The 27,995-nt window shown below is 39.8% G+C and overlaps 3 protein-coding genes across 3 annotated transcripts; all 3 read right to left on the bottom strand.

Annotated features, from left to right (window-relative positions):
• Window positions 1-582: 582 nt before the first annotated feature.
• tgm2l (transglutaminase 2, like) lies at window positions 583-12,036 on the bottom strand. Its single transcript, XM_042413051.1, has 15 exons — window positions 8,865-12,036; window positions 7,671-7,841; window positions 6,606-6,836; window positions 5,782-5,900; window positions 5,176-5,304; window positions 4,710-4,887; window positions 4,312-4,453; window positions 4,074-4,177; window positions 3,614-3,756; window positions 3,399-3,498; window positions 2,951-3,096; window positions 2,685-2,814; window positions 2,370-2,530; window positions 2,019-2,155; window positions 583-1,418 (listed from the first exon to the last, which is right to left on the bottom strand). Exons 1-15 carry the CDS (start codon window positions 8,878-8,880, stop codon window positions 1,247-1,249), a joined length of 2,079 nt encoding a protein of 692 aa, XP_042268985.1. The 5' UTR covers window positions 8,881-12,036; the 3' UTR covers window positions 583-1,246.
• A 6,945-nt stretch (window positions 12,037-18,981) lies between these two features.
• LOC121897848 (homeodomain-interacting protein kinase 3-like) lies at window positions 18,982-20,793 on the bottom strand. Its single transcript, XM_042412602.1, has one exon. It carries the CDS (start codon window positions 20,764-20,766, stop codon window positions 19,612-19,614), a length of 1,155 nt encoding a protein of 384 aa, XP_042268536.1. The 5' UTR covers window positions 20,767-20,793; the 3' UTR covers window positions 18,982-19,611.
• A 5,077-nt stretch (window positions 20,794-25,870) lies between these two features.
• Window positions 25,871-27,664, bottom strand: exosc6 (exosome component 6). The gene is made up of 2 exons (XM_042411810.1): window positions 27,303-27,664; window positions 25,871-26,548 (listed from the first exon to the last, which is right to left on the bottom strand). Exons 1-2 carry the CDS (start codon window positions 27,578-27,580, stop codon window positions 26,002-26,004), a joined length of 825 nt encoding a protein of 274 aa, XP_042267744.1. The 5' UTR covers window positions 27,581-27,664; the 3' UTR covers window positions 25,871-26,001.
• Window positions 27,665-27,995: the final 331 nt, after the last annotated feature.

The raw sequence follows: 27,995 nt of genomic DNA, 5'->3' as shown, positions 1-27,995 counted from the left end.
ACTAAGACAAGTCAAAATGTCTGCTGTGACAAAGGCACAAGCAAATACATACAGTACATAGGCTACTATACAAATGTATAAAGCGGAGTACATACAGTGTAACAGGATTGCAGTAGTTAGTATTTGTCAGAGTTGAAACAGACTCAGAGACTCTGAACAATGTGGGGTAATGTAGTGTTTGTGTCACTCTAGTCATCACCAGTTTTACAACTTACATATACAGTTCAAATCATCATATAAGTAGTAATTACGAGTGGAAAACTGAAAGCTCCAATATATCTCACTTATTAGTGTCAGGTAATGGTACATGTATGTATATTTGTATGTGTTGTATTATTTTGTCTTTTTTTCCCTCAAAGGTCCCTCCAACACATGATGCTTAATTTGAATGTTTTTCCTTAAAAAAAAAAAAAAAAAAAAAAATTAAATTGATTTCAGCATTCAGACATCTGACTTTCCAGTTATGCCAGCCATATCACTGCTAGGGAAAGAATTCAGGAACAAAGCTGGAACAAAAATCATTTTTCATTATTGCAAAATCAACGTTCTGACATATCAGACCAAATCAAGTAAAAAATTCTTTATTGAAAGCATACTCTCTATATTTTTCACAGTTTGGCACACATAAATAATACATTACATTACATTACATAAACATACAAATGCATAAATGTTATGATTAGATAAAATGATGTATGTTCCAACCATATATTCACTAAAAAGGGAGTGGAGACAGTGCAAAAAGGTAATCAAGTAACAAAACATACAAAAACAGATTTGATGTGATAAGATACTTTTGAACAATGTACACATAACAAAGCTGATAGCAAAAAGTTTTAACCTTGCACCTCATGACTGATGGTTTTCATTATAGTCATTTAATAATCAGTAGTGATTTGGACCAGGACACAGGATGGGACAAAGAAGTACAGTTAAGTAAGATGCCACTGAGGAGGAATACACATTGTTTGTGTGTATTTCCAAAGGGGGCATCTTTTACCAGGTGTGATATCAAAGACAGCAGTTTTCAAATCTGACACATAGTGGCTTTAAGGAAATGAAATTACCACTGTGTCCAGTATTTCTTTGTGGATATGGACATGGTCATCATGTATCATTTAAATAAGTTAATCTGCATTTACCATGTATTATGATACTTATTTTTTCTTTTACATTCACATCCAAGAAATGTCACATTATTTCACAATGTAAGATGGGTCAATTTCAGTGAGCTCAAAAGCTTTCACTAAAATCCAGCAATTATTGGGCTGCGTCTCTTATGGACAACCACAGTGGCAACTCCCTTCACGTCCTTCAGCCTGTCAGAGTCAAAGTCCACCAGGAGCTTCTTTACTCCAGTCCTCGTGGGTGAGAAGGAGAGCTTGACAGATATCTTCTGGCCTGGAGCAATATCACCACTGAGAGAGAAAAGATATATATATTTATATGAATTTGGACAGCGGAGGTGATAAGGAGGAAGGACTAACTACGTAGTGAACCTCTGAAGGAGATAAATGGAGCTAAAGTTATTGAGAAAATGAACAATGAATGCTTGCATTCGTTATATTTCATTTTTGAGGTCCCGTCCTTAACAGAAGCATTGATTGAGTGGACGTTTTGACCTGTTTGAGGATTAGGAGTCATCATCGGTTGACCATGAATGACTGTACCAACTTTAATAACAATCAATCCACAAGTTATTAATGATTAATTTCACCCTGGATCAAGGTGTTGAACCATAAGACCAACTGATCAACTGATTGCCCAAGACCTACACGGTCAGTTTGGTAACAAAAGCTAGTTTTTGAATTGGAAATACCCCTTCTGAGCCACTGTATTTTGGCTTTAAACACAGGTTTCACACTTTTTTTTAGTTCACCCTGCATGCTAACACAACTGTTATCCTATTTTGTGTGTTATACTGTATGTGCAGTGACGTGTAGAGTTTAAGAGTTTGTACATTGCCTGTCAATCAACTGCACATGGCTCATGGTGAAGGTGATTGCCTCAGTACTTACTTAACACGGATCTCAGTGGCAGACAGTAGGCCAGCCCCCTCCACAGTGAACACACCATCCTTCAGTGGGACTGGTAGAGGGTTGGTGAAGGAGATGTAGGCTGTCGCTTGCTCCTTTACAACAGCCTTCCCAGTCATCTAGAGAAAGACAGGAAATAGTTCTCTATGCTGGGAGTATACAAGGGTACAAATCACAGTGTCTGATCTCAAACCATAAAACCCCAGAGATGACAGAGACTGCACATGCAAAAAGTTCATAGTTTCTCTGTCTTTCTTTAGACAACCCAAATAAGATCACATCTGTCCAACCATGACCTCTGGGCGCGCTCAGTGTCGCTCAATGTATACCCACCTGGATGAGTACTTCAGGCATGCTCAGTGGGATGTTGGCCATGGTCATGATGGGTTCATTCTCCCCTGGTGCCTCCAAGAAGGCTTTCACCCTGATCAGATGGTGCTCAGAGACACATCTGACATAGTCATCATAGTGCAGACGCAACACTTCCCTGTGGGCTGAACACACATGCACACACACATTAAAGAGGATCATAAAACACATGTGCTTCTGCAAACAGTAAGAACAAGTAAATGTGTGCAGGTAAGACACAGCAGCTCTGTTGTTTTACAGCACCAGAGGTGTTTACGTGGATTCATTTGAGCTACGAACCTTTGTGAGCTGGCACAGTGACACTGGTTGTTTGTCTCTGGCACTCCCCCCGGTGGAGAGAATTGTAAGTTACAGCCATGGCCAGCATGGTCAGCTGAGCATGAGCATCTTTTTCTCCGTCGTTTTTCACCTGCAGACAGAATCAAATTAGGATGGGATGGAAATGAAATACAAGATGTCTGAGATACACCCTGACAACAGCAGCCTCAAGTTCATCATTTTATCATTTCATCCATTCATTCAGCTACAGTCTGAGCACTCCTTACCTCAATAATCACATCAAAGTCTGTCCCAAATACAGGCTTAGCATGCTTGATTGTCAGCTGTAGTTGTCCTGGTTTTGCAATCACATTGGACGGCTCGGTGACTGGCCGTCCCGCCTTCTCATACACTTCTCTCTCTTTCTTGGAGCCTGAGGAAAGGACATTGGTCCATGACAACTAATCCTAACCACCACTTTTAACAGATGAATAAAGGTTCACAAGTTCAGAAGAATGTTGGAGTGTCTGTTAGTTATATGTATTATCAATAAAGTTTCATGGTAAAAATAAACAATCACAAGAATCTTACAATGAGAAAGGAAACATAGGCAGAAGATTAAACAGTAGGAGGCTACATAGCTTTGTGAATGTTACATGCTGAACTAAAGGAATGTGATTATAATCAGTAAGGGTTTATAAGTATGGCTGCTCTGACTTGTATTTTCCAACTAACCTTCAGGATATTTGTAGTGTAGAGTGACATCTTCTCTGTGGTCACCGTAAACACTTTTGGTGCTGATGTTCTGCCCCACGGTATTCTGGTCCACTCTGATCTGTAACAATAATGACAATCGTTGTCTTCACTGTGGTCATTAAGTCTTTTTAAAAGTTCTAGACTCTTTTCTACTTGAGTAAATATGTAAATCAGTCAAAACATAAATCGGTCACCTTCTGTCGTTGGCCATCTTTCTGGACAATCCAGTAGATGATGTCAGCGTTCACCTCAGCGAATACAAACGGAGCATCATACTTTACTGCCAGATTTCCCTCCTTGATGGCTATCACTGGACACGGACCACAACAAAACTCACCTGAGGAGAGGAAATTCATTTTGTCAGGGATTTTCTGCATCATTAGATAATTGGCATAATGACGGAAAAAAACAGTGGAAATTCAGTCTGATCATCAGGTTAAGAAGTCGCACAAACTAGCTTTGAATCCAACATTTCATTATAATATGAGACCACAGAAAGCTGACAGTGACAGTCCTGAGAACAGTTTAGAGGGGGCAAATATTTTAATTGCAAAGGTGGAGAAGGTGAGAAATGTCTTGCATAACATGGATAGATAGATAAATGGAGGAAAGAGCGGTGAACAACAGAGATAATGTTAAAAACTATAAATATACCATCACTCCGCTCTTGAGGGGTGGGATCCAAAACCTGCCAGCCATCATTTCCTTCAGGCAGATCATCTCTCCTGAACCAGGACTCGACCCAACAGTGGAAGTTCCTAAAATCACAAAGAGAGGAGACGAGAGAAGAGATAACACATTTTATCATTTTATTTGTATAATGTAACTACTAAATTGTTTTCTTCGAAATCTGTGTGTGTGTGTGTGTGTGCGTGTGTGTGTTTTGTCCTACCAGCTACTGTCGCTGCGTCCTCTGCTGTTAAACCTCTCCAGTTTTTCATCCAGCAGGAAGTCAATTGTGAGGTTTCCATCAACGTCATGGGCAGAGCTGAAGTTGGTGATGAGGCGTGTTGGGATTCCCAGACAGCGCAGCACTGTAAAGACAACGCACATCAGACTGTGACAATTCCCTCCTTCTCCATTTTTTAAATTTAGCTCCTCAGTTTGGCTTTAGTCTCACACAGTGTCTGTCTTTTTTGCATTTGTGTTACTTTTTGTTTATGAAAGATGTTTAAAGCAATAGTTTGACATTCTATGAAATAAACTTGTTTGCTGATGCATGTTTCAAGATCCCCTGATGAGGTTTTTTTGTCAAGAATCATACAGCAGTAAAATCTGTGAAAGCCTCACCTGTACAGGCGACAGCAGCAAACACCCAGCACTGGCCATATCTGACAGCCTCGGTCCCGGCTTCACTCCACTTTTGGAGGATTTGTACGCTGCCAGTCCATCTATAAGGTGCAACTCCATCAGAGTATGGCTCCACCCAGCGACCGCTCAACACACCCCTGTCATCGTTGGCGTTCACCTGGACAGGTGGAGACAACATCTGTGAATCACTGCATGAACCAAAGTTTAAATATGAGAACTTTGAATAAATCCCTCTAACAACACAACATGTTTTATGGAGATTACTTAACAATAAGACAGTCAGGTATGCACCATGATATGATATGATATCTCCACTATTTCTGGATTTCTTTTGAGGATTTTCTGTATCATCAGATAGTTTAGACAGAGAACTAGCTTGGTTCCTCTTGTCAATGTGTTTTTTTCCTTCTACTGTTGTTAAACTGTCAGTAGAAGAGATCCTCACCATCGCAGTGATAATCCTGGTGACATAGACAGGGTCGAATCTGTGCTCCATGTCCATCTCTGGGTTTTTCAGGGCATCCTTGGAGTTGTCCAGGACTTCAAAACAGATGTCCATCACATGGTCCTCAAACTGAGAGAGAGAGTAGCAGGGAGAAAACAGAAAAAAGAGAGAGGAACAAAGAAAAGACTGTTTATGGAGCAGGATAGGCTTCTCAACCTTTTTTAGATACACATTTCAAGCTACATTTCTTTCCCATTGGTCAGTCTGTGTGTATAAATGTGTGTCATATAACAAATCCTGTTCGTCTATCTGTTTGCCTGTCTGGCAGACACTGCCTGCCTGTTCATCTTCCTCTCTGCCCTCTCGAGAAGCTGTGAAGGGACAAGCCCATGTTTGTGTGGTTTGGTTACATTCTGACACCTCCCGTCCACAAGTTTTCTCTGTCCAACAAACTGATTACCTGACCCAGCTGAAGCCCTCGATTGTCCACTGTCACACTACTATGACAGTTCACACAGGTCATCTACTGACCTGACAGACACAGGCTCAACCCGTCACACAACACACACACACACACACAAACACAGATATGTGTATGTCACTTACCTGTCCATAATTCCAGGGAATGCTTTTGATGTCATCCCAGGACCCCATGAAAATGAGTCCACTTTCATTCATAACATACTCCTGGAGCAGACTCTCATCAGGGAGGTACACCACATCATCTGGTACACACACAAACACACACAAACACGCAAACACACACACACACACACAATTAAAACACACAGAACAGTATGCCAAATACGAACAATAACGTTTAGCACAGATCAAAACTATTGCAGATGTTTTGTGTCCTATATGTTTACTATTAAATCTACAGATCAGCTGTCACATTTGCAGGAAATAGAAGCGGCCAACAGGCAGGAGCAACAACATCAATTATGAATCAGCTAATATAAATTCTTCGAAGGTTTGAGGGTGTCAATTACAAAAACATGACACTGTCACTCTGTGAGAAATTCCATCATTTGGCGTTTTGATGACGCTGGTGGAAAATGCTGTCTCAGAGTGACAACACTTCAATCTCCAATAAATGCTCAGTTGAGTTGATATGTGGTGACAGTGAACTGTCACATGGTTCATATCTTTGTCATGGGATCACCAAAAGGTTGAGGTGACAAGGGTAGAAACCTCTGCAGCTCTTGCTCTTAATGGAGTTTAGTCAATAAATCAGGGAGAAAACATATCTAGTTTGTTCTGAGACTGAATCAAGACACAAGTCTGATTGTGACACTGAGTACAAATTAGAAATGTCAGGAGCTGCATGATAAAGTTTAAAAGCTGTAGTGTGAATGAATGAATGCATTTAGTCTGAGCTCTTATAGAAAGCAAGTAGCAGAGAGAGTATGTGCTGCTTTATCTTTTACCTTTGCACCAGGGATTAAAGAGCAGGTGGAACTTCATTTTGTCGTTTTTCTCCAAAATGCGTCCATCAGGTGACATCATCAACACAGACAGTTGGTACTGGCCGATGATAGCGTCCGCTGGACTGTGCAGAGTCAGCAGCATTTCATCCTGTGCTCCCTGCTGGTTAAACCACCACTTGTCTCCGGTCCCACGCTCCTTCTGAACCTTGATCACAACCTCGTCTCTCTTACCTGAGGAAATATGAGAAAAGATTTTAATAATTCATTAAATGGATTGCTGTATGTTGCAATGCATTTCTTGCTGTCTATCTGGGTCAGCATCACAAAATCACCAGTGCAAGCAAAGCAAATATCCCAAAGATCTACCTCCAGTGAACCTGCAGGCTCTGAGCCAACTAGTGTCACAGTGGAACAGAAAGGTTTTGGTGAAGGAGTGAAGTTTTTTTTTTTTTTTTTTTTTTTTTTTTAGCTTTTCACAAACCTTATTTTCAAAAAATCCCACGAAAAGACCAAAACCAAGAATAAACTGATCCTACTAACAAGTATTGCCTTACTGTATTGCCTACTTATTGTAAAACTATATAATATGGTGGTTATTTGCAAGAGAACAGTACACTGTACTTGTGTTGCTAAGTGTAAATTGATCTGATTGACTGCAGCTTCAAGTTCTGATTATGCCTCAAAATTAATCTGAGAGATTAATTAATAAGATGTTTTGTATTTAATTTATTCTGACGTTTTATCATAAACATACAAACTGAATAGTTTATAATTGTATGGTCAATGAATTATAAATGGAGAATTTTTTATATTGGATTCAACTGTCAAAAGCTTTGTAAATGACTTCTAATTGATCAATTTACAAATCAAAAGGTACATACATACACTGGCTTGTACATGAGTTATAACAGATTGTAATTATAGAGTTTTAAAACAACGTCAATTTCAGTCTGTACACCTATCAAGAACAAGAGGCTGCCTTTGCAAAGTTGCATCAGAACACGTCAGGCTCTTTTTCATCAATTATTGACCCCATCCTCCACATGCAGATGTGGCTGTACTCACCAAGGTGCAGGACCAGTTCCAGGTGGTGTTCAGGGGGCAGAGAGTCAGTCAACTGCAGGGTTATGGAGAAGGGTTGACCCCTGCGGACGATCAAGCGTTCCCGATCGATGTCCTTAGTGCGGTGTGCCAAGTTGTTTTCATGACTTCTCAGATCCACAGCAATAATCAAACCTAACAGGACAAACGGAGACAAAGTTCAGCCATCAGTCTGCGATAAAGTCTACGTGTGGTTGACTGTCTTGTTGTCTTGTTGCTAAATAAAATATTTCCAGTGATGGAAGAGTTTCACTTGAGACCTTACGCACTAATTTACAGAGAGTTGCATTGTGGCCACAAGTCAGGCTGAATTTGATGATCAAGTTGTCTTCATTACATGTGTTCTTTAATTTTGGGAAATGCACTCATTAACTTTCTTGCTGAGAGTCAGATGAGAAGATCAATCCCACTTTGTGCTGTAAATATGAAGCCACAGCCAGAAGATGGTTAGCCTCGTCTCATTTAATCTGTACAAAAACTGACATTGTGGATTTCCTGTTGATTAATGAGCTGAAGAGGGGCTAGTAGGCAGATTTTGTTACCCTTGAACAGAGTCAGGAAAGTAACTGGCCCGGCATTTGGTTTCTATGGGCGGGCTGCAACCACATATAAGACTTTTAAAAGGACACCTATGATTTCTGTTCGTATTTTCAACAGCTCTGTCACAGAGTAGCTGTTATCCCTGTTTCCAATCTTTATGCTAAGCTAAACTAACCTTCTTTGAGGCATTGCTTCATATTGTACAAACATGAGAGTGGTATCTAAGTATATTTCCCAAAATTATTAACTGTTCCTTTAAACTAATTGTAATTAATGTGATAAATTTATGAAACCAAATGTGTTTGTCCCATAAATTTAGCTTACTCAGTGTACTGTAGCATAACTGTATCCAGGTTTAAACTCTGGTTTTAAAAAGTATCTCCGTTTGGTCAACCTAGCCCCTCACTCAAAACTTGTCCCTGTATTTGTCGGAGGAATTAGGATGTGTCAGGTCACACAAAAGTGGCAAGTCATACATCAGCACATTTTCACACAAAGCATGTGTAGACCATAAGTAGGCAAGTTACGATAGATAGATAAATAGATAGATAGATAGATAGATAGATAGATAGATAGATAGATAGATAGAAAGATAGAAAGTTAGAGAAAATCACTTACTCTTGTCGTTGGCCATTGCAGATCTTTTTCCTCGTTTGATAAAATGTTGTTCCGACTGTCCTCAAGTGTCTTCGCACTCTTCGTTTCATGCCCAGTGTCCATCACAGTCTTGTATTTATACAGCTCAAGACTGACCCTCCCACCTCTCTGGAACACACTCACCCCAAAACACTCACTCACTTACTCACCTCACCTCCCTTATGACCTCTGACATCACTTACCAAAAACCTGCAGTCTTCTGTGGGTGTATGTGTGTGTGTTTGCAGTGTGTGAGTGATAGTTTATAGTCTCTTTCTCATCCTCTCTTAGACACTGGGGTCTTTGTTGCTGTATATGTTGAAGGGCGGATGTTGCCGGTGCTCGTGCATGCACGTCTGTGTATATGTTTGGAAATGTGCACGTTGACCCCAATGATAGAGTTCAACCTAAGCACTGCTCCAGCCAGAAGAGTAACATCCAGTCACGTCCTCTCTTATCAGACTCTTACTAAAGTAAATTTGCAACACTGGACTGCAGGCATTACACCAGAGTGACTTAAGCAACTAGCAAATTTCCCGTAGCATTCTACATCAGTGATGCTTAACTTTCACTCTGTGGAAGTAGTGAGGTCAAATGAATCATTTTGTGGCATCACTATCTCTTCCTGATAATTGTAAACCAAAATAGTCACAAATTTCACTTGCACTGCAGATTTACAGGCTCATCAGTCAGTAGTCAGCCTACATTGGCAAAATTAGACCACAAGGCACTGACTAACTGAATGAATTTCTTGTGAATTACTCTATAAGGTTTCACTCTGTCAGATATGAAGAACAGAAACTGATGAACATTTGTCTGGGCCTTCACTCAAAACAAAATTAAAACCCATTTTCTTTGAGTTGAGGTCTTCTATCTTGTCACGGTCACAGCTGTGCTCCCCCTGGCACTCTCCCAGCTCCCTGATTGTTGTCCAGCCTACACGCCTGCAATCCATCAATTTATCTACTCAGCTGTATATTAACCCTTGTTCTTCATCCTCTCATCACCAGATCATTGTTGCAGCCATTGTGGTAGATCAAGTCTCAGGTCACTTTGAATTGTGCATCCAAAGCTTAACCTCTCTTGTTGTTTTGTTCGCTGAACTAACCTTGTCTCCTTGTGCCACAGGATCACTTCATGCCTGCCCAGTTTTCCTGCTCATCTCTCTTCCTACCGACCAGTCATCCTGTCGACCCGTCGACAAGCTTCCAAGCCAGCTTCATCCATCCTGGCTCCCGTCCCTTGTCTCATCCCTGCAGTACCATCTGCTCTGTCTCCTGACGCTTGCCTCGTCTGCCCTGGACCCTTGTTCTACTCTGCTTTTCCTTTACGAATACCACTCCGGACCTGCTCCCCTTACCCCAAATAGCCTTAGTCCCAGGTCCCCAGCTACCAGTCCAAGCTTCCCCAGGCCTGCATTCCCTTTTATTCACCTTTTTAAATAAATACCTTGTTCCTACCCTGTTTGTCTCTGTGTCTGCAATTGCGTTAACCTGCTCCGCCCCACATAACATATCTTTATTCCAGACTGTACATCTCTTATTACAACTGCAATATAGTGTGACCTAAGACACAAGGGAAAACATGTATTGTCAAATACTTGCTAATGGTCATGAAAATACAGTTACTACAAAATACAGTACTTCTGAACAAATACACATATTTACTTCTAAATCCTGAACAAGGCACCGACTACAGCATCTAAACAAGTCTCCACAGAGATGAATATGGAAACCCTCAACCTCATAACAAAATGAAGCTGCAGGTGAAGCTGCAAAATACAGCTGTGCTGCTATAGGGATGGTCAGTCTGTCTGTCCACCACTTTGGTCCAGACTGAAATACAGTTTGTACAGACATTTCCCAGATGCTGAATCCCAATGACTTAGGTGAATTGTTCATTTCTCCTCTAGGAAACAGCATTTCTTCAAAATTTCAGTTTGTCTTCAATCTTTGTTACTGGGTTACCTAAATGTAAGCATGCTAAAATGCTAAAATAAGATGGTTTACAGTACATGTTACATACATACAGATGATAGCCTTTAGCTGAAAGCGCTGCTGTGTTCTCAACTAGCATGACTGTAGACTCACCTTTTTAAGGGATATTGCATATTGTTGCATGTACACACAGCTGTAAGAGGAAGATGATCTATGTGTCAGGCAGAAAGGTGATCTTTTGGTCAAAGAGTCAAAGTCTCTGTTTAGGACCAAAAGTATGGTTGCAGTCATCATGTCTCAAAGGCTGAACCACATATCAAGATAAAATACTAGATTAAACGTTTAGCTATTTATGACTAAATAGCTATTAGTTCAATGATTAATACAGTGACAAACTCCTCTATGACTGTAATTCAGTTGGCCATTAATGGTTATATTTTTTAAATCCTTGAGATAGATGTTTTTGCTTATATTTTACAGTAAAACAGCACTACAGTGAATAACTGAGACATGTCTTGTTTTATATGACCCAGGCATATGCACATGATCATCATTTCTGCATTCACTGGACCTTACTTCACCTCCCTGTTCTCTCTGAAATACCAGTATTTAAACTAGCCTTGGTCAAGGTCCTTACCAGTGCATTGCACAATGGTTTTTCATTTTGGTATTATCAGTTCTTTAACAGTAACAGTCATTATATCAGAGCGACGGGTATAAATGTTAGTAATTCCCTTCCTCCAGACAAAACATGTCAACAGCATACAGACAAATTTAGTGACTAGCCGGTTACTGGCTAACAGGATTTAGCAGTCGCGCAGACGCAGGTACCCCTCAGGTGTTGGTTAAGACCAGATCAGAGCTCAATAAAGTAAATATCTAACATCCAAAATGTTGTTCCACTGGTTGTGCAGATGTGCAATTGTGTCTTGACACATTTGGTATAACAACTTTATATGATTGTCATTGTTTTTATCTTTTTAAGTCCCTCCTCAAATAAGAGAAATCAAATATATCATTTTCATTATTTTGACTTGTGCGCTTATTTGGTCAAAATGGTGATTACTAAACAGAAGAAAGGTTTTTTTAAAAATTTTTTGCCATGACAGCGCCCCCTACACAATATTCTCCAAGCAACGCAAATTTTTGGTCCTAACTGACAGTGTTGGTACTTGTTATTTGACTGGTGCAATATCTGTATGGGTAAGCACTTAAAGTGGTCTGTATCACTTCATTTCCAATGACCACACATATGCAGTGAACCACCTGGGGGTGATTTTTTTTTCACTGGAGAGGTCACAACTACCCATTGCTGTGAATTTTGACAGTTTGCCATGACTCAGCACCTCCTACTGCTATGCAAAAGCGAAACTAAAATGTCCTTAGTGCGGTGTGGATCCTCAGGAGGTTAGCTCCTCCTGAGGATCCCGAGGCTTTCCCAGGCCAGGATAGGTGCCTGAACAATGGAGCAAGTGGTGCAAATGCATCCCCATTATTCAGTTAGGGGGAGCAAAGTTATATAGTTTTGTTACTCCACTTTTTGTCTTTTTAAAAATAAACTTATCATCATACAGTCCCCGAAATCAGGTCATTATATTTAAGCAGCCTATATGAATGATCATTTTTTTCTATTTTCAGCAACTGACAAAAACAAGTAATAAAAAAAACTGATGTTTTCAGACCACCCTTTAAGTTGTCATGAGAGACAGACAGACAGAGTGGAGCCAAAGTTTCTAAAATTAACAGTCAAATGTTCAGCGGTGGAAGGTGACTTATTTAGACTAGTTTGGATGGAATTCTATGATGACACATATGACACAAAAGTAATGATTTCTCATTCAGCTGCTCTGCACAGTGCTTTCATTATTATGATTATTCTCTCATTTTCTCATACAGGCTAAATGAGAGCTGCAAGTTTACTGTAAGGGGAAGTAAGGTCTAGTCCTCAACTAAAATGGCCCTTTTAAGTCTTGAGGTGCAAAAATCACCTTCTGAGTTGGGCATTAAAATAGTCCTTGATTTGAGATAATGTAGGTTAAAATAATCTGCTCTTGAAGTTATGATTATTCATTCTTGTATAACATTACAACTACATCAGCTAGTGGTGCTAATAGCTTCCACTAGAACCTGTGTGTGGGATTGGAATTAGATAGTTGTTGTGAGTCCATATTATTTCTGCTTTGTTGCACTTGTCGGACTTTGAAGATGCCCTGTGAGAATTGAGAATAGCAACCCTCAGGTTTAACACTGTTTAACCAGGTTTAATTATATAAATCATATGGTGATGTGTTGTAAGACTATTTCATTTATATAAATCATTTGTTCTTGTTTAACTTTGAAGATGGCCTAGAAGCCTGCAAAAATCCTCACCCTATCTCTCAGGCTGAGCCCAGAAACCTTACGGAGGAAACTCATTTCGGCTGCTCGTATCCGCAATTTCATTGTCTACCTGAAGCTTGTGACCAGAGGTGAGGGTTAGAACATACAATACCAACCAAAGGTTTGGACACACCTTCCCTTGAATGAGAAACTTTTGACTGGTACTGTAGACTGAAGGGTAAATTGCAAGTTTTGCTTTCCGGCTCAGCTGCTTCATCACCACAATGGTCTGGTAAAATGTTCACATTACCACTGATTCTGCACCAATCCTCCTGTGGACTTTGCACTCAATCTTACCCTCACCCGCGAACAAGACCCTGAGATACTGGAACTCCTTCACTAAGGACAGCAACTTACTCCCAACCTGGAGGGAGCAGTCCACTGTTTTCTGGCAGATGCCTAAGACTTGGAGGTGCTGGCTCTCATCCCGTCTACTTCACACTAAGCTGCTGATGAAGCCAACAGACCCACATCATCTGTAGACTCCTGTTTGATTTGTAGTGAGTATACAATATAAGCCACAAAGAGCCTACATTGGTTTTAATTTGGTATTGTTGCTAAGACGTTGAACAGTTTCAGTTTGTCTTTGGTTCGTAATGCCTCTCTTTGAAGCATGAAATGCTGATAATCTATGTACAGGTAGGTGGTGTGTGAATGCAGACTGAGAGAAACAGAACCTGTTGGTGTGACTCGAGAGCTTACTGCATTGTGTTAAATATCTCAGTGCCCACAGATAGCGAGTGATGGCAGCTGTATTGTCTGGCTCAGAACAGGAAACAGCAAGATTATGAGGTCTGTGACAGACTGATAGACCTGAGAGTAAACACACACGCATACAATGAACACAGTACTATAAATAATACAGATGATAAACACAAGCACCCGGTCCACAAATAACCAAACATTTCGCCAGACATAGCCTGGAGGATTGTCACTACTGTGCTATAATGATGACGTACAATGACACATCAAGTGTTTTATTGTAGGCCACACACACACATATAGAGTCGTGTTTCCATCACTTCAGAGGACACTAAATTAAACTACATTAATTTCCTGGAGACTTATCCTGACCTTAACCATAAGAACTACTTGCCTAACTCTAATCATAAACCTAAACTAACCTTAATTTTAAACCAAGTCTTCACCCTAAAATTAAGGGGTCTTGCTTTCTGTCCCTAACAACATTTGGAATACGTGGTACACACACACACACACACACTTAGATGTAAGTGAAAAGACAAAATATCATTTTTTTTGTGGTCATGTGGCAGCTGAGCCAGCTGCCTGTCAGTGAACGCTGGTTTCATTTCTGTTTCTACAGGACTTCCTTCTTCTAATCTGTTGAGAGTGACACGAATATGCATTAATGGAAGATGCATTCATGTTAATGATCTTTGAGTACACCAGCAATTTAGAATTGCACTTATATAAGGTTGGGATACTTGCTATGGAGTCCCCCCAGGGGAAATGTGTTGATGTGGAAATATGTAAGCTTTATTTATTTATATAGCACTTTTTAAAACACACAGTTACAAAGCACTTTACATGCAACAATTGAAACAAATAGATTAATAAAATTGACAAACATGGCATGGAGAGAAATCAACCATACTGAAATAAATCAGGACATGGGAACAAGAAGGGAGGTCTATTGAAAGGCTTGGTTTTTAGGCGTCATTTAAAACAATCCAAGGATTCGGCAGATCTAAGAAATTGTGGAAGATGATTCTACAGAGTTGGGGAAGAATGCAAATGCATGGACACCTTTTGATCTACGGTTTGTGTGGGGGATAGATAGAAGGCTGAGATTTGAGGATCGAAGAGCTCGTGAAGTGGAATGGGGAACAAGGAGCTCAGAAATACAGCTAGGGGTGAGGTCATGGAGTGCTTTATATGTAATCAGCAGGATCTTGTAGTTTATTCTGAACTTTACCAGAAGCCAATGGGGGAATGCAAGAACAGGGGTAATGTGGGACCTATGACTAGTTCTGGTTAGAAGTTTAGCTGCTGTATTTTGGATTAACTGTAAACGTTTTAGAGAAGACTGACTGAAGCAGGTGTAGAGGGAGTTACAGTAGTCTAACTGGAAGAACCAGAAATTAATGTGTGGATTAATTGTTCAAGAACAGTAGGGGACAAATGTTGTATACTGGTCGAAGATGATACCAAGATTCTTACTAGTGTATTTAATGTTTGGGTGAATTGGGCCAACAAACTGAGTAGCTGCAGTGACAAAGTTTTCAGGACTAATTAAGAGAACTTCAGTTTTGTCAAGTCATCTACTCTTTGGTAGCACCTAAACAACCATGGAGGGAGGATAGTTGGTTCAGGTTATTGGGTTTGGCAGAGAAATAGATCTGAGTATCATCAGCATTACAGTGATAAGACATTTCATGAAAGCGGCTGAACAAATGATCCAGAGGGAGCATGAACAATGAAAACAGGATTGGCCCAAGGACGGAACCCTCAGGGACTCGCACTGGAGGGGAGCTAAGGAGGATACATGATTATTAACACAGACATTAAATAATCTGTTAAGTATGAATGAAACCAGTTTAAAACTGTACCAGAAATGCCCACTCAGTTATGCAACTGATTAAGTAGGATGGTATGGTCGATGGTATCAAATGCAGCAGGTAAGTCAAGTAGAATGAGAACGGAGTATTCACCTTTGTCAGCATGCATGAGGATGTCATTTGTTACTCTTCATAGTGCTGTCTCAGTACTGTATTTGTGATGAAAGCCGGATTGAAATTTATCAAAGATTTTATGATCCTCAACTAGGTTCAGGAGTTGGTCAGTGACAATTTTTGCAAGGATTTTGGATAGAAAAGGAAGTTTGGAGATTGGTCTCTGCATTTGGGCTACAGTGTTTAAAAGGCACTGGAGGGTAATAGGAGAAAACTCAGACAGTAGAATAGGAAGTTTTCATAATCAGTAGAGGATGAGGCAGGAATGGCAGGAAGAGAGGGATTTACAAGATGATTGATAGTGCTAAACAGAAACCTTGGATTATTTCTATTACTGTTAATTAAATCAGAAATCAGAAAATATGTATGAACAGATTAATAAACCGTGCACATAGTTTGCTGAAAAGTGTGCATGAATTGACAAACTCACCCTGCGAATTGTTCCATCTGCTGCCAATTTTAGTCTTTCTGTACTCCATATGTGAGGGTCAAACTCCAAAAACTTTTTATGTAGTGTTCCTCCCTGTGTGATAAACACCCACATCTTTCAATATCCATGACCTCAGACTTTGAGTCAAAAACTTAGATTCTCCAAGTCCACCCTGAGATACCTGGCTGAGGTTACTTGAATAATTTTCTCAGAGAACTGTTGTTCTAACACTCTGTGTGGTACGCCCCATGAAAAATAAATTGACTTAGAAATATAAGATTGATGAACTGCATGTCTTTTACATTATTTTTTATGTGTGCCAGCCCTCCTTTATGCATTTGTGCTCGCAATATCAGTAGAAACATTTCCTGTTACAAACTATGACTGATTGGACAGTGACATCAAGCAGAGAGACAAACATTCTGCAGAGCAAATATGTGAATTAGCCTTACTGGAAAACAATGTTTGTATGAGTGTGATGTCTAACTGTGGAATGCCGGGATGGTCATATTTCGGGAAAACAAGGTCTTAGCCTTCCGATCACACCAAAGTGTCAACAGACTGACACACTGATGGGGAGGGACTAAAAGTGCAATGCAATTCATTGGTCTTTCACCCTCTTTCTGCATCATCCCCTAACACAGACACAGACACAGACACAGACACAGACACATACACAGACACACACAAAACAGGCACAGAGATGTAAACTATATGACACAAGAGAAAGTGCCCCTTTGTTTCTAACATACATTTTTTGATGTCATACACTGTTGTGGAGGCCTGTCTAAGATCAATTTCTAACAAATTCAGACAAAAGCAGGTTGGACAAACTTATATTGACCCTGTGTTAAAACAATTGTTACTCTAGGTGGGACTCCAGCCCAGCAGGTACAAGGTGAATGATGAGAATCCTGCTGAGTTGAATTAAATTGCACCCCCCCCTCCCCACACACACACATAATATGGAGTGTTTGTTCTGAGTTTGTCAGACAGTCTGACGGCAACACTGGCAAACAGCCAGTAGCCAACCTGACACACAGACTTTGAACCACAACCCAGATAAGCTCTGCCTGCTTATGTACCCATTAGCAGGTAATATCTTGGGGATGTTCAGCCAACAGTCCAACAACGTCTCAGTGTTTGATGAGTATTTTTCAACCACACACAGTAACCATTTGGTCTCTGCTTTAGGAATTGATTGGCAACAAAAATAATAGTGGGTCAACTTGTTAGGATGCCAGCCCATAGGGAATATAAAATGGTTATGGTTGAAAAGAAATTAAAATAATTTATAACTTTTATTTATCGTTTAGATGCTTAAGAAACACTCCATATAGTACTCATAAAAATGGGAGGAAACATTTGCTTGTCCTAAGCCATGAAAGCAAGTTTTTGGGTTGATATATAAAACAAAAGTAGATACATTTCCAAGATTTTTAAATTTTGAAAAATACATATTTTCTTGGCTATTGGTTAAATGTTTTTGGAACAGTTATTGAGTCAGATGTAATTTTTGTATACAAACTCTAAGTCATCGGTTCCTTGACCTTGACCTTGACCTTGACCTAGCTGTTTGAGACAGACTGAAAATCACTGAAACGTTTCTTGTGTAGATTCTTGTGTTGGGAAACAAGATGTGTGTTGCTCCATTTGTGCTGCTGGATAACAGTTAAAATAGCAACCTGTTCCCTCTATGGTTTGCACAATAACTGCTATGTAATTGAGTCATGTAGTAATGCACAGTGTTGATGTCGCAAATGGGGCGAGGCTCTGCCAACTAAACGTTTTTTACATGTCCCATATGACCCAACACTGACTATTGTGAATTCCTAATGAGCATTCACGTCACATCACCATTTTCGTGTGAATGAGGAATGAACCTCCAGAACAGGAAGTGCTTCTACCTAAACATGCTTCCATCAGCACAGTTTGAAAGATGTATATGCAAAGACCTCACAAAGACATGATCTTTTTCTCCTTACATAGGTTTCAGTGTAAATATCAGCATAGTACTGCCACAACTAATCTTCTATTAGACCACAAGCTGCTAAATTCATTTTCACCTCATTTAATATTGTCTGATAATTTGACCTGATTTCAAAGGAAACTTAAGTAGTTTGAATGAAAATAACTATCATGTATTTCATCTGATGTCACTTTTTGTAGAGTATGATAAAAAAAAAAAATCATATACGTTAGTGCAATAACATTCAAAAAGTTCTCTGTGCACCACATATTGAAGAATAGTGGAATTTTTGTATCCAAAACATATTTATGAAAGTGAGGATTAGATTTCATTGGCGTTATGGTCATGACACACAGTGATCGGGCACAGGTGAAAATTGCCATCAATATGTACTTTAAAACTAGGCGTACATATGTCAAGCCAACCAGTTAGTTCTCTTCCTTAAAGTCTATTCTTCTGTAAAACCAAAAAAAACTTTTGGTAAAGCATAAATCTTGTGTCGCTTGAACTGTAACTTGACAAGACAGATGAAACTCAGAGGAAACAGTGTTTGGACTTTTAATTTAAAATAAAAATCCCCCAATGGCTGTAATGGAGTTCACGATTCATCCTGAAAACAGCTGCTATATTTTAAACAATACATTTTTATTTCACTGTATAAACTCGAAGTCTGTGTGTGACAGCTGACCTGTTGGATGGTTAGAGAAGACATGAATTACTGTTAAATCTGAAGTTACTGATGCTGTGCCGTGTGCGTAAATGCGCACAGTGTCCCTTCATTTGGAGGCGCACTTATGGTTTCTGCTGCTGTGTGATCGCTGCAGTTAGGCTATTTGTTAAACTCAAAGGAAAGAATCTGACACACAGCCAGCTGTGGACAACAAACATATCATCAGTAGGCCTAATGTGTCTGCAAAATCCCGGATACATTCAGTGACACGTGAACAAGATTATTAGTAAGGATTCAGACATTGATAAAACTACATTATAGGCTACTATAACTCGCTATAGAGCTGCCTGAATGTCATTAACAGGCCAGTTGTCGTTTTTGACGGAAATTTCAATAGAAAGTTGATTTGTGATTTCAGACAGCTGTGTGCGCACACATCTGCTAACTAAAATCAGGCAAACTGACTTTTGCACTTGGACAGTTTTCATTATGCACAAACCTCACTAAAACTGGGTAGCTGTTTCATTAACTGTGAGGTCCATATGTCTAAAGAGCAGGAAACCAGAGAAAAGTCCAACTATTTTTAATCTTGTCACAGGGAATCAGTTTTTCATGCGTGTCATCTCTGGCAAAATTGCAGATTTTCTTTTTTTAGTTTCTTCTCAAGTTGTAGGATCCTTCTTCATGCCCATCTGGTGGATCTGCATGTGTAGGCCTACTTATAGTAAGAACTCTGGAAGCTGTGGCAACTTCACTAATTGGGCCAGAAGTTGATTCTACATGCAGGTGTCCCTCTGTAATAAATGAATGTTGCAAAGCTTCACTGGGAGTAATTCTTCTATCCCAATCTGGATGCAGCATCTGTTTTAACAGACTCAGAAATGTCTGTGTGTCTTCATGCTCACATCCTTGTTTTGGCTTTGGGTGGTACAGGTCATCTAGAGATCGCATACATAAACCCTTTGCCACATCACGTCCTCCTTCAAAATCAGACTCTGCTGGTGTCTTCAGCCTCCATTTTGCTTCAGAAGCAAAGAAAAAATTCTGGGTTTTAGTCCCATCATTCAGCAGCTCCTTTCTCGGCTGACCTTGCAAATGTACAGTTAATCTTAACATGTCGTATTCGCACACTGCCCTACCATACAGGTCCCTGCCAACATACAGATAGGCTAGGACGCACCCAAGAGACCACATATCTATGGCGGCAGTGATTGGAAGCCCCAGTATGACCTCTGGAGATCTGTATATCAAAGGTTGCATTGTCTTGCCTTGATGGTTTTCAGAGGCCAGAATAGCCACACCAAAATCTATTAGTTTGACTTTAAAAGGACGCTCCCTGTGATCCACGAGCATAATATTGTCAGGCTTTATATCCGTGTGAATTATGCCAATCTTGTTGAGTGCATCTAGTGCCACAAGCATCTGTTGTACTATTGGCCGGATTTCCTTTACATTAAGTTTTCCATTATCCTTTATCAAGTCACATAGGGTCTGATCAAGCTTCTCAAATGCCAGACAAACTTTGTCCTGATGAACAAAAAATTCAATAAAACGAACTAAATTGTACTCGTCTGGATCCAGATTGTTGGTCTTTCTCAGTATTTGCACCTCTCGTGTACCATTCTGGAGATTAGTTGGGGTTTTCTTCAGGATCTTGACTGCAACATTTTCTTTTGTGCCTACTGTAGTGCAATAGGCAACTTTCCCAAAGGTCCCCTCTCCAATCAACCTTTGGATTTGGTAGTCAGACAAGTTGCCAGACAGAATTATGTGCCTGGTAGAGAATTGTGAAATTAAGCTTCCCATTTCTCAAAGCTGAATTAAGTGTTTTACTGTTAGCTTGTGCTTAATGGCAAATATATCACACAAGAATTCTAGAATTCCCCCTAATGCATCATTCTAGTGATGTCACAGTCATTTAATTATACTTTTAGCCTGAATCTGTGTGTTGCCACAGCAACAGTAAAATAAGGAGAGGGGCACTATAATAATAAAGACAAGTGTGTATTATTTGTTGCTTGCTAGGATGAGGAAGTTGAGGGTGGTTATCTGGCTGGTGCTTGGCTGGTTGAGCAGCATGAAGCTGGTAATAGCAAAATACTGGCTAGTTTGATGAGGTGTTAGCCGGCTGAAGTTAGTTAGCATGTGCACTGGTGATATTGTAGATGAATATAACCTGCTACAGAGGTTTGTGTTGAATGTGTGGGTGCAGGTAAGTAGGGTGGTTCAACCTTGCAGATCAAAATTAGAAGACAACCTCTATTTTTCCATCTTTTTAACACTTCACAGTAGCACATAAATATGAAGGAATGTAAATGAATGAAAATATACAGAGGATATATTTGGGGTAGAGTGACAAGGGGGAATTTTCCCCATTATTTTCTTCTCAGTTTATTCTCTTCTGTTTCTTTTTTATTTTTATTATGTACTGATTGAGTGTCAGGTGGATACTTTATAAGGTGGATGGCTTTATAATTGTTAAACTGTAGGAGTATTAATACTTTATTCATGAATTACCTCATTATTGGGGGCACCACCTCCTTTTTGGTTAGGATTTATTCATGCCAGGAGGGAGCACTAACCCTTGTTCAATTTAATCAATGAATCAGTCTCACAATCGTAAGTTCTTGTCATTAATAATAAAGAAAATTATTCAGCAAGAGTGGCTCGAAGTGCGTGACTCTTCTTCTTCTTCTTCTTCTTCTTCTTCTTCTTCTTCTTCTTGTCTAAGCATACAACCTTCATTGGTTCAACTTTCTCAAACTATTTACCCATCTCAAACCATCTACTGAAATAAAGTTTTACACTATAGTGAAAGGAAATAAAGTTAACACTTATGTGATTAGATTGCTTTAAGAAACATATTTAAATATAAGCTCAACATAACCCTTACTTCATAATATAAAAGCATTCAATGTGACTACTGTTTAACAATAAAAGAAAACTTCGAATTCCTATTACTTCAGAAACTTCAACACAACTACTTGTCTAATTTAACTATTAAAATATGATTGTCTATGAGGTTAATAGATCAGAAGTTAAACACTTGGGTAATTTTAAAATACAAATACATGGTTATCAAACATTCATTAACTCTTCACATAAGGGAATGTAACTTTTGTCAATAGGGGGCAGTATGGTTAAATGTAATATAAAAGGTTAGTAAAATCTAAGTCCTGTTTCTCTTTAGTAGATAGTCATACCCCTATGAAAGTTATGCCATTCTTCTTGTATTTACATGACAAATAACATGATATAAGTTGCATAATGATTAGACATTTAATGCACATGAATTTCAGGTTGGCCTCAGATTTGCAGGGAGGCTTCATAAAGTCCTCAGGAATGTGGGTTAGTTTTATGGCTTTGGTGGTTTGGTGGTTTTCCATCTAAAGTGGGAGTTGTTTTTCTCTGGTTCAAGTGGCCTCCAGGGTCAGTTCATGCTTTTAGTTTCAACTAAAAAAATGGTTTCTTGGGAAGTCTTTCTGAGTCTGTTGATCATCACTGGTCAATCCACACTTGGAGGGTTACAAAGGTCAGTTCTGCAGGCTGAGGGACAGCTCTTACAAACTTAGGAATCCAGGGAGTCTGTCTCTTATTTTCCTTAAGAATCAAAGATTAGTTAACACATAAACTTAGCAATAACTTACTATTATCGGTGTATGAACCAACTGTTTACTTAAAATATCTTTGACTAAAGAAGAGGGCAGCTTTGGGACACTGCAACATGCTGTTGAACCTTCTCTGTGTCTTGGGCCCAACTCAACAAAACACCAGTTACTGAGAGGGTGCCCACACGATGGCCCTGTAAAAATTTTTTTTTATTTATATAGCACTTTTCACAGACAATCGTTACAAAGTGCTTTACATGAGCATGATGGCACAAAGAAATACAGAGAAAAAATAGTCTGTAATAAAAAATACATAGTTAAAAAAAAAGAAACATTGAAAAAGTGAACAGAAAAATACACAATAAAACATGGAAATATAAAATATCAACTACTTACAGGAAATACTCAAATGCCTGTCTAAAAAGGTGTGTTTGAAGCTGCTTTTTAAATGAATAAACAGAATTAGCAGACCTTAAGGGTGAAGGCAGAGCATTCCAAAGCTTAGGTGCCAGGACCTCAAAAGCTCAATCACCACAAGTCTTAAAACAGGTGCGTGGAACAGAGAGCAAATTTTGCATGTTTGACCTAAGAGAGCGAGCAGATGTGTATGGGTGTAGTAGATATATAGGCAGGAGTCTGACCGTGCAGAGCTTTGTAAGTGAGAGTGAGAATTTTGAACTGAATCCTAAAAGCAACAAGAAGCCAATGAAGAGTTTTAAGTATGGGTGTAATGTGAGACCGTCTATTTGACCTGGGCAGTAGTCTTGCAGCAGCATTTTGGATTGTCTGCAGACGATCGACAGCAGAAATACTAAGTGAGGTAAATAATGCGTTGCAGTAGTCAATGTGAGAAGAAATGAAAGCATGTATAAGCATTCCTAGTTCAACTGATGAGACTATAGATCTCAGTTTACTAATATTTCTCAAGTGGAAATAGACCTGGTAAGCTGCTTTACATGGGTGTCAAACGACAAGGACTGATCAAATATTACCCCTAAATTGCGCAGGCTGGATTTTTTTTTTAGAAACAGAGAAGATGGCATAACATCCATGGGGCTAGAGGATAACGTCATTTTCCTAATCAATGCAGTCAGATCCTGTAAGCTAATTGGTTGGAAAGACTCCAGAACTGGGGACGTGTTTAGACTCGACGTCGAGTATACTGACTCAGAACTATCAATTTCCAGCTTGCAATGGATTACAGCATTAGGAAGTGCATGAGGGCTCATCGGCAGACATTTCGAGCCTTTTTCGCACACTTTCTGTAACTCTGCATTTCTGCAGACTTTGCCTTAGGGAATTACCCATAGTTCATAGGGTTGTGACCTTAAATCAGCGTTAAATAAGGGGTTACCAGGGGAAGTGTTGTGGGAAATCTTCAGATGGGCCAGAGATCTTCAGGTCACCCACAACTTAGGAATTAATTTACCATTCGTTATGAAAAAGACTCAAAAGAATACACTGGAAACTAACAGAGTTCAATGTGAATAGGTTTACTGTGCATCAAATGAAATACAGAGCAAACCGAGGCTTTGATCTGGGACAAAGAACCTAATGCAAAATCATTAAACATTATATTATATACCTCTCATAACCTCCTAATGTGGAGCTTATTTTCTAAACTCCACCTCGTTTGTAACCATATTCAAAACTATTCTTTCAGCATTGCTGAGTTCATCAGTGACCTTGACACTTTGGTAATAATCCAAGTATTATTCATCTTAGAAACAATGGTGTCTCAAACTTCTCTAAAATGTATCAATTGCACCTGGTCTAGAAATAATACTGTCTCAGCATCTTTCACATTTCTCATTATAAAATTAAATTAATCGTGTTGATATGACAGTAAAGTATTGAGAAAAAGTCCTAAACCCACAATCATATGTAATATATTTTGGTGCCATCAAGATAACGTGACATGTCACAGAGTGCTGTCCCATACTTATTTAAACCATTTCGAGCCCTTGAAGTCTGTCGCACTCAAGAACTTACCAGGTGATGTCAATTAAGTCCGTGAGGGTTCAGGGTTTAGGGGGTGCATTGCGATCGGGCCTGTCTGTTGCGTGTGACGTGTGTGTGAAGAACGCAGCTGACACACTTGCTGTCTAGACAACAGGGTAACCGCCTTGTGTTTATTGTTGCACTTGCACAGTTAAAATAGGGCCTTGAAAGATATGTCAAAACACATGAAAGTAGATGTGCTATCAGTTGCATAAGGTCTGATTAACCAGCAAATATTGGAACTTCTACCAAACCTGACAACTTTAATGGAGGATAGCTTGCATTTGAAACATTTGAAAAAATAACTTTTTTTCCTTTTTTGGTCAGACAGATTTTCTTTTTAATTACAGTAGAGAGCTGACAGGAAAGTAAGGGCGAGAGAGGGGATGACACAAAGATGCAACAAAGGTCACCAGCCAGACTTAAAACAATCCTTGGGGAACCCTGAAGCCCCCAGTTTAGGGTATTTCAGTTAGATTTTAAGGTATTTTTGTTTCATAGTGCTTGGAGAAGCCTGTATAACACCAAATATGTTAAGAAGATGGAGAAGTACAGGTTTTCTCAAACTCTGTTAAGCCAAGTGTGTTGCAGGTTTAACTAAAACCTTGGATAGGATGACCTCTAGTGGCATTAAGGTTACTTCTACAGGACACAGCAAATGAATTTAGGCTAAACAGAGTTTAAGGACACAACAACAGTCTCAGAGGCCATGTAATTTTGTTCCAGACGACACATTGTTTAAACTCATGTGGAACAATAACCTACATCGAAGCTAATGACAGAGCAACAGCCCCTCTGTGATAGAGATCTTTGGTTGGCCAAATCCTTCTAGGATGTTTATAAATGGTCTTTATTGAGTTATTTTGCAAATCAGTGAGCTGCATCATAACAACACATTCAGGAATTAGCCCACATGACCAATCTTTTTCAAGATACTTGGTATACATGACAGCAGGAACAAAATCTAAACTAGTTTAGATTCTAGTTCATTAACGCACCATTCTAGTAGAGCGTGCACTTGAATGCATTTGATTGGCCGATGCAGCGTCCTTGCCGGATTGCAGCATGTTGCATAAAAAGTTTTATATGTTGCATATAAAGAGTCTGCTTCAACTTTTTGGCCGCATGACCCGTGTTTTTCTGCTGGAGCCCCCTGCGCTGCCGGAATACCTGCATTCAAATCAACGAGGGCTACGTCTGAACGCAACCTTGAAGTTTGAAGCTTCAAGTCCCAAATGCAGACTATACCATACAAGCACATTACTAAATGTTGAAAAAGAAAAACACAGTTAACAGTTAAATGAGTCTTATCAATTTTCATTTAAAGATCATTACACCAAACATAGAAAAATAGATGATGTTGTCAAAGTAAAGACTGGAAAGTAGAAACTAGAAAAGCTATGAACTTGGCAGTTATTGGTTAATGAGTCTCTCAGCTCTCTGATGGTGGGGGAGCAGCCCTGCGTACAGCCTTGGCCAGAGCTTGTTGGACGACCGGGTATATTTTATAGCATCCCTCGATGCAGGTCCGAACCCCAGCTGTAAGAGTCTCTTCAGTCATTTCTCCATCTGACTGCAGCCCAGAAATCTGGTTCAGGCTGGGCAGGAATGCAACCGTCAGACCGCCTTGGTTCTCACCGCTAACAGAGCTGCAGCTGTTTTCTTCCGCATAAGTAGGGTCGACCACATAAGAAGCGCCGTCCTGCCGAATGGCACAGCCCAGCACCAGATCGTACATTTCAATCCCTGCATCTGCGAGAGCGAGAGAGGCGCATGTGACGGCATGTGCCAGGACCGAACCACTGTTTTCAAGAACCATCACGTTGACCTCGATCTGAGAGCGGGGGTATTTGTGGAGGCACACAGCTGGCTGCAGACTCTCATGCAGCATCAGGGAGAGGTCCTTGTCCTGACTGCCCTGAATCCAGGAGCCCCTCTCTGGGCAGGAGAATGGAGCGAAACGCATATCAGTAGTCAACCTGGATACACAGAGAAAGACAGACTTCTTAAACTGTTCCTATAATCGCTACTACAGACACACAAACATCCACTTCAAACAAGTGACAAACATCGATGCTTCATGGCCAACAAAGCTCAAATTAGTTTTAGACTTACATGATTCAAAATGATATTAAATTACATAGAAAAATAGTTACAGGTAATGGTTACTTTTTAAAAGAAAAAAGATGTTAAAAGATGTTTCATTCAGTTACAGCACCCCTCACAGCATATTAATGTTACAACACCTCTTGACCTAATCACAGGAATGAATGTTTATCATAACTGGATATGCTAATAAATATGTGTGTTCCCAGATAACAATGGTACATACTCCATATTGCTAACACCAGTTCCTGTAATGTGCCTCTTGTATAATGTTCTTCTTCTCTTGTAAAAGTTCTTTTTGGCCTTCCATTAAACGTTAAGTTGACAAAAATAAGAGGTCAGGGTTTATTCGAGGTTTTTACTTCCATCAATCCATTTTTGTTTTTACTTACTTGATGTCATTTGTTTTATATTAAATGTTTAAGTCTGTCTTTTAAACTCTTTGGACAATGTTGGAAAACAGTTCTACCTTTAAAGCAAGCTCATGTAACTTCCACTGAATAGTGAACCCGTCATATCTATCAGCTACACAGACACAGTGAGACTCCGTTTGTATTGCTTATGAATCCAAGTCGAGTTTTACATCAGTAAATATCATATAAATGAATAAATCTGCAAGCAGGGTACCTTCCACATTTCATATCGGTCTCATCTTTCCGCTCAGTTTCTCTGGGACCGTAGACGCAGCTCATCAGCTTGGTGTTTCCAGCCTCCATGTACGCGGACCCTTTGGCCTGGCTCACAAGCCCGCACCGGACGAAAACAGGCCGGACGTCCACCTGATCCCGCGGCCGACCGTCCGCTCTGGGACCGTGCGAGGGCAGGACGGCTGCCGGCTTGCACGCAAACAGATGCGGGCTTTGAGACACCTCTGGGCCGCGTACTCGCTTGGTGTCAGTCGGCATGGTGAAGAGAGACGAAATTCACTGACTGAGCAGTAGAAAACAGCGTGTGAATCAGTCCACCGTGAAATCCGTCCCCACAGAAACACAGCTGACAGATAAATGGTTCCGGTGCAGGGACGTAAAGGCTTAGAGACCTCTGCTGTGTGCAATGACATTTTAATATTAGTGTCACAAAATTATTACCGAATTGGTGATACATGTCATGATGACTATAACAGAGCCTAAACAGCGAAACAAATAACAACAACAACACCAATTAGTATCGACAAAACTGACTTTACTGACGCATATCTGCACAAAAACCTTTCTTTATAAAGCAGAGCAGAAATATGTTTTTTGAAGACTTAAAACATATATTTTATCTACTCATCATAACACACTCCATTTCATAACTGTCCAAAATTAACAAAGTCCA

This window comes from Thunnus maccoyii, chromosome 5 (genome assembly GCF_910596095.1).
Source record: "Thunnus maccoyii chromosome 5, fThuMac1.1, whole genome shotgun sequence".
Lineage (NCBI taxonomy): Eukaryota > Metazoa > Chordata > Actinopteri > Scombriformes > Scombridae > Thunnus > Thunnus maccoyii.
This window is presented reverse-complemented; position numbering and strand designations above follow the sequence as displayed.

Bases quoted from the DNA above. Each gene is read 5' to 3' on its own strand.
- exosc6 (XM_042411810.1), bottom strand. From the start codon at position 27,580: ATGCCGACTGACACCAAGCGAGTACGCGGCCCAGAGGTGTCTCAAAGC. The intron at 26,549-27,302 runs GTACCCTGCTTG...CTGTGTATCCAG, and splicing joins ACCGATATGAAATGTGGAAG to GTTGACTACTGATATGCGTT.
- tgm2l (XM_042413051.1), bottom strand. The intron at 4,178-4,311 runs GTAGGACAAAAC...TTGTGATTTTAG, and splicing joins GGACGCAGCGACAGTAGCTG to GAACTTCCACTGTTGGGTCG. The intron at 2,531-2,684 runs GTTCGTAGCTCA...ATGTGTGTTCAG, and splicing joins CACTGTGCCAGCTCACAAAG to CCCACAGGGAAGTGTTGCGT.
- LOC121897848 (XM_042412602.1), bottom strand. From the start codon at position 20,766: ATGGGAAGCTTAATTTCACAATTCTCTACCAGGCACATAATTCTGTCT.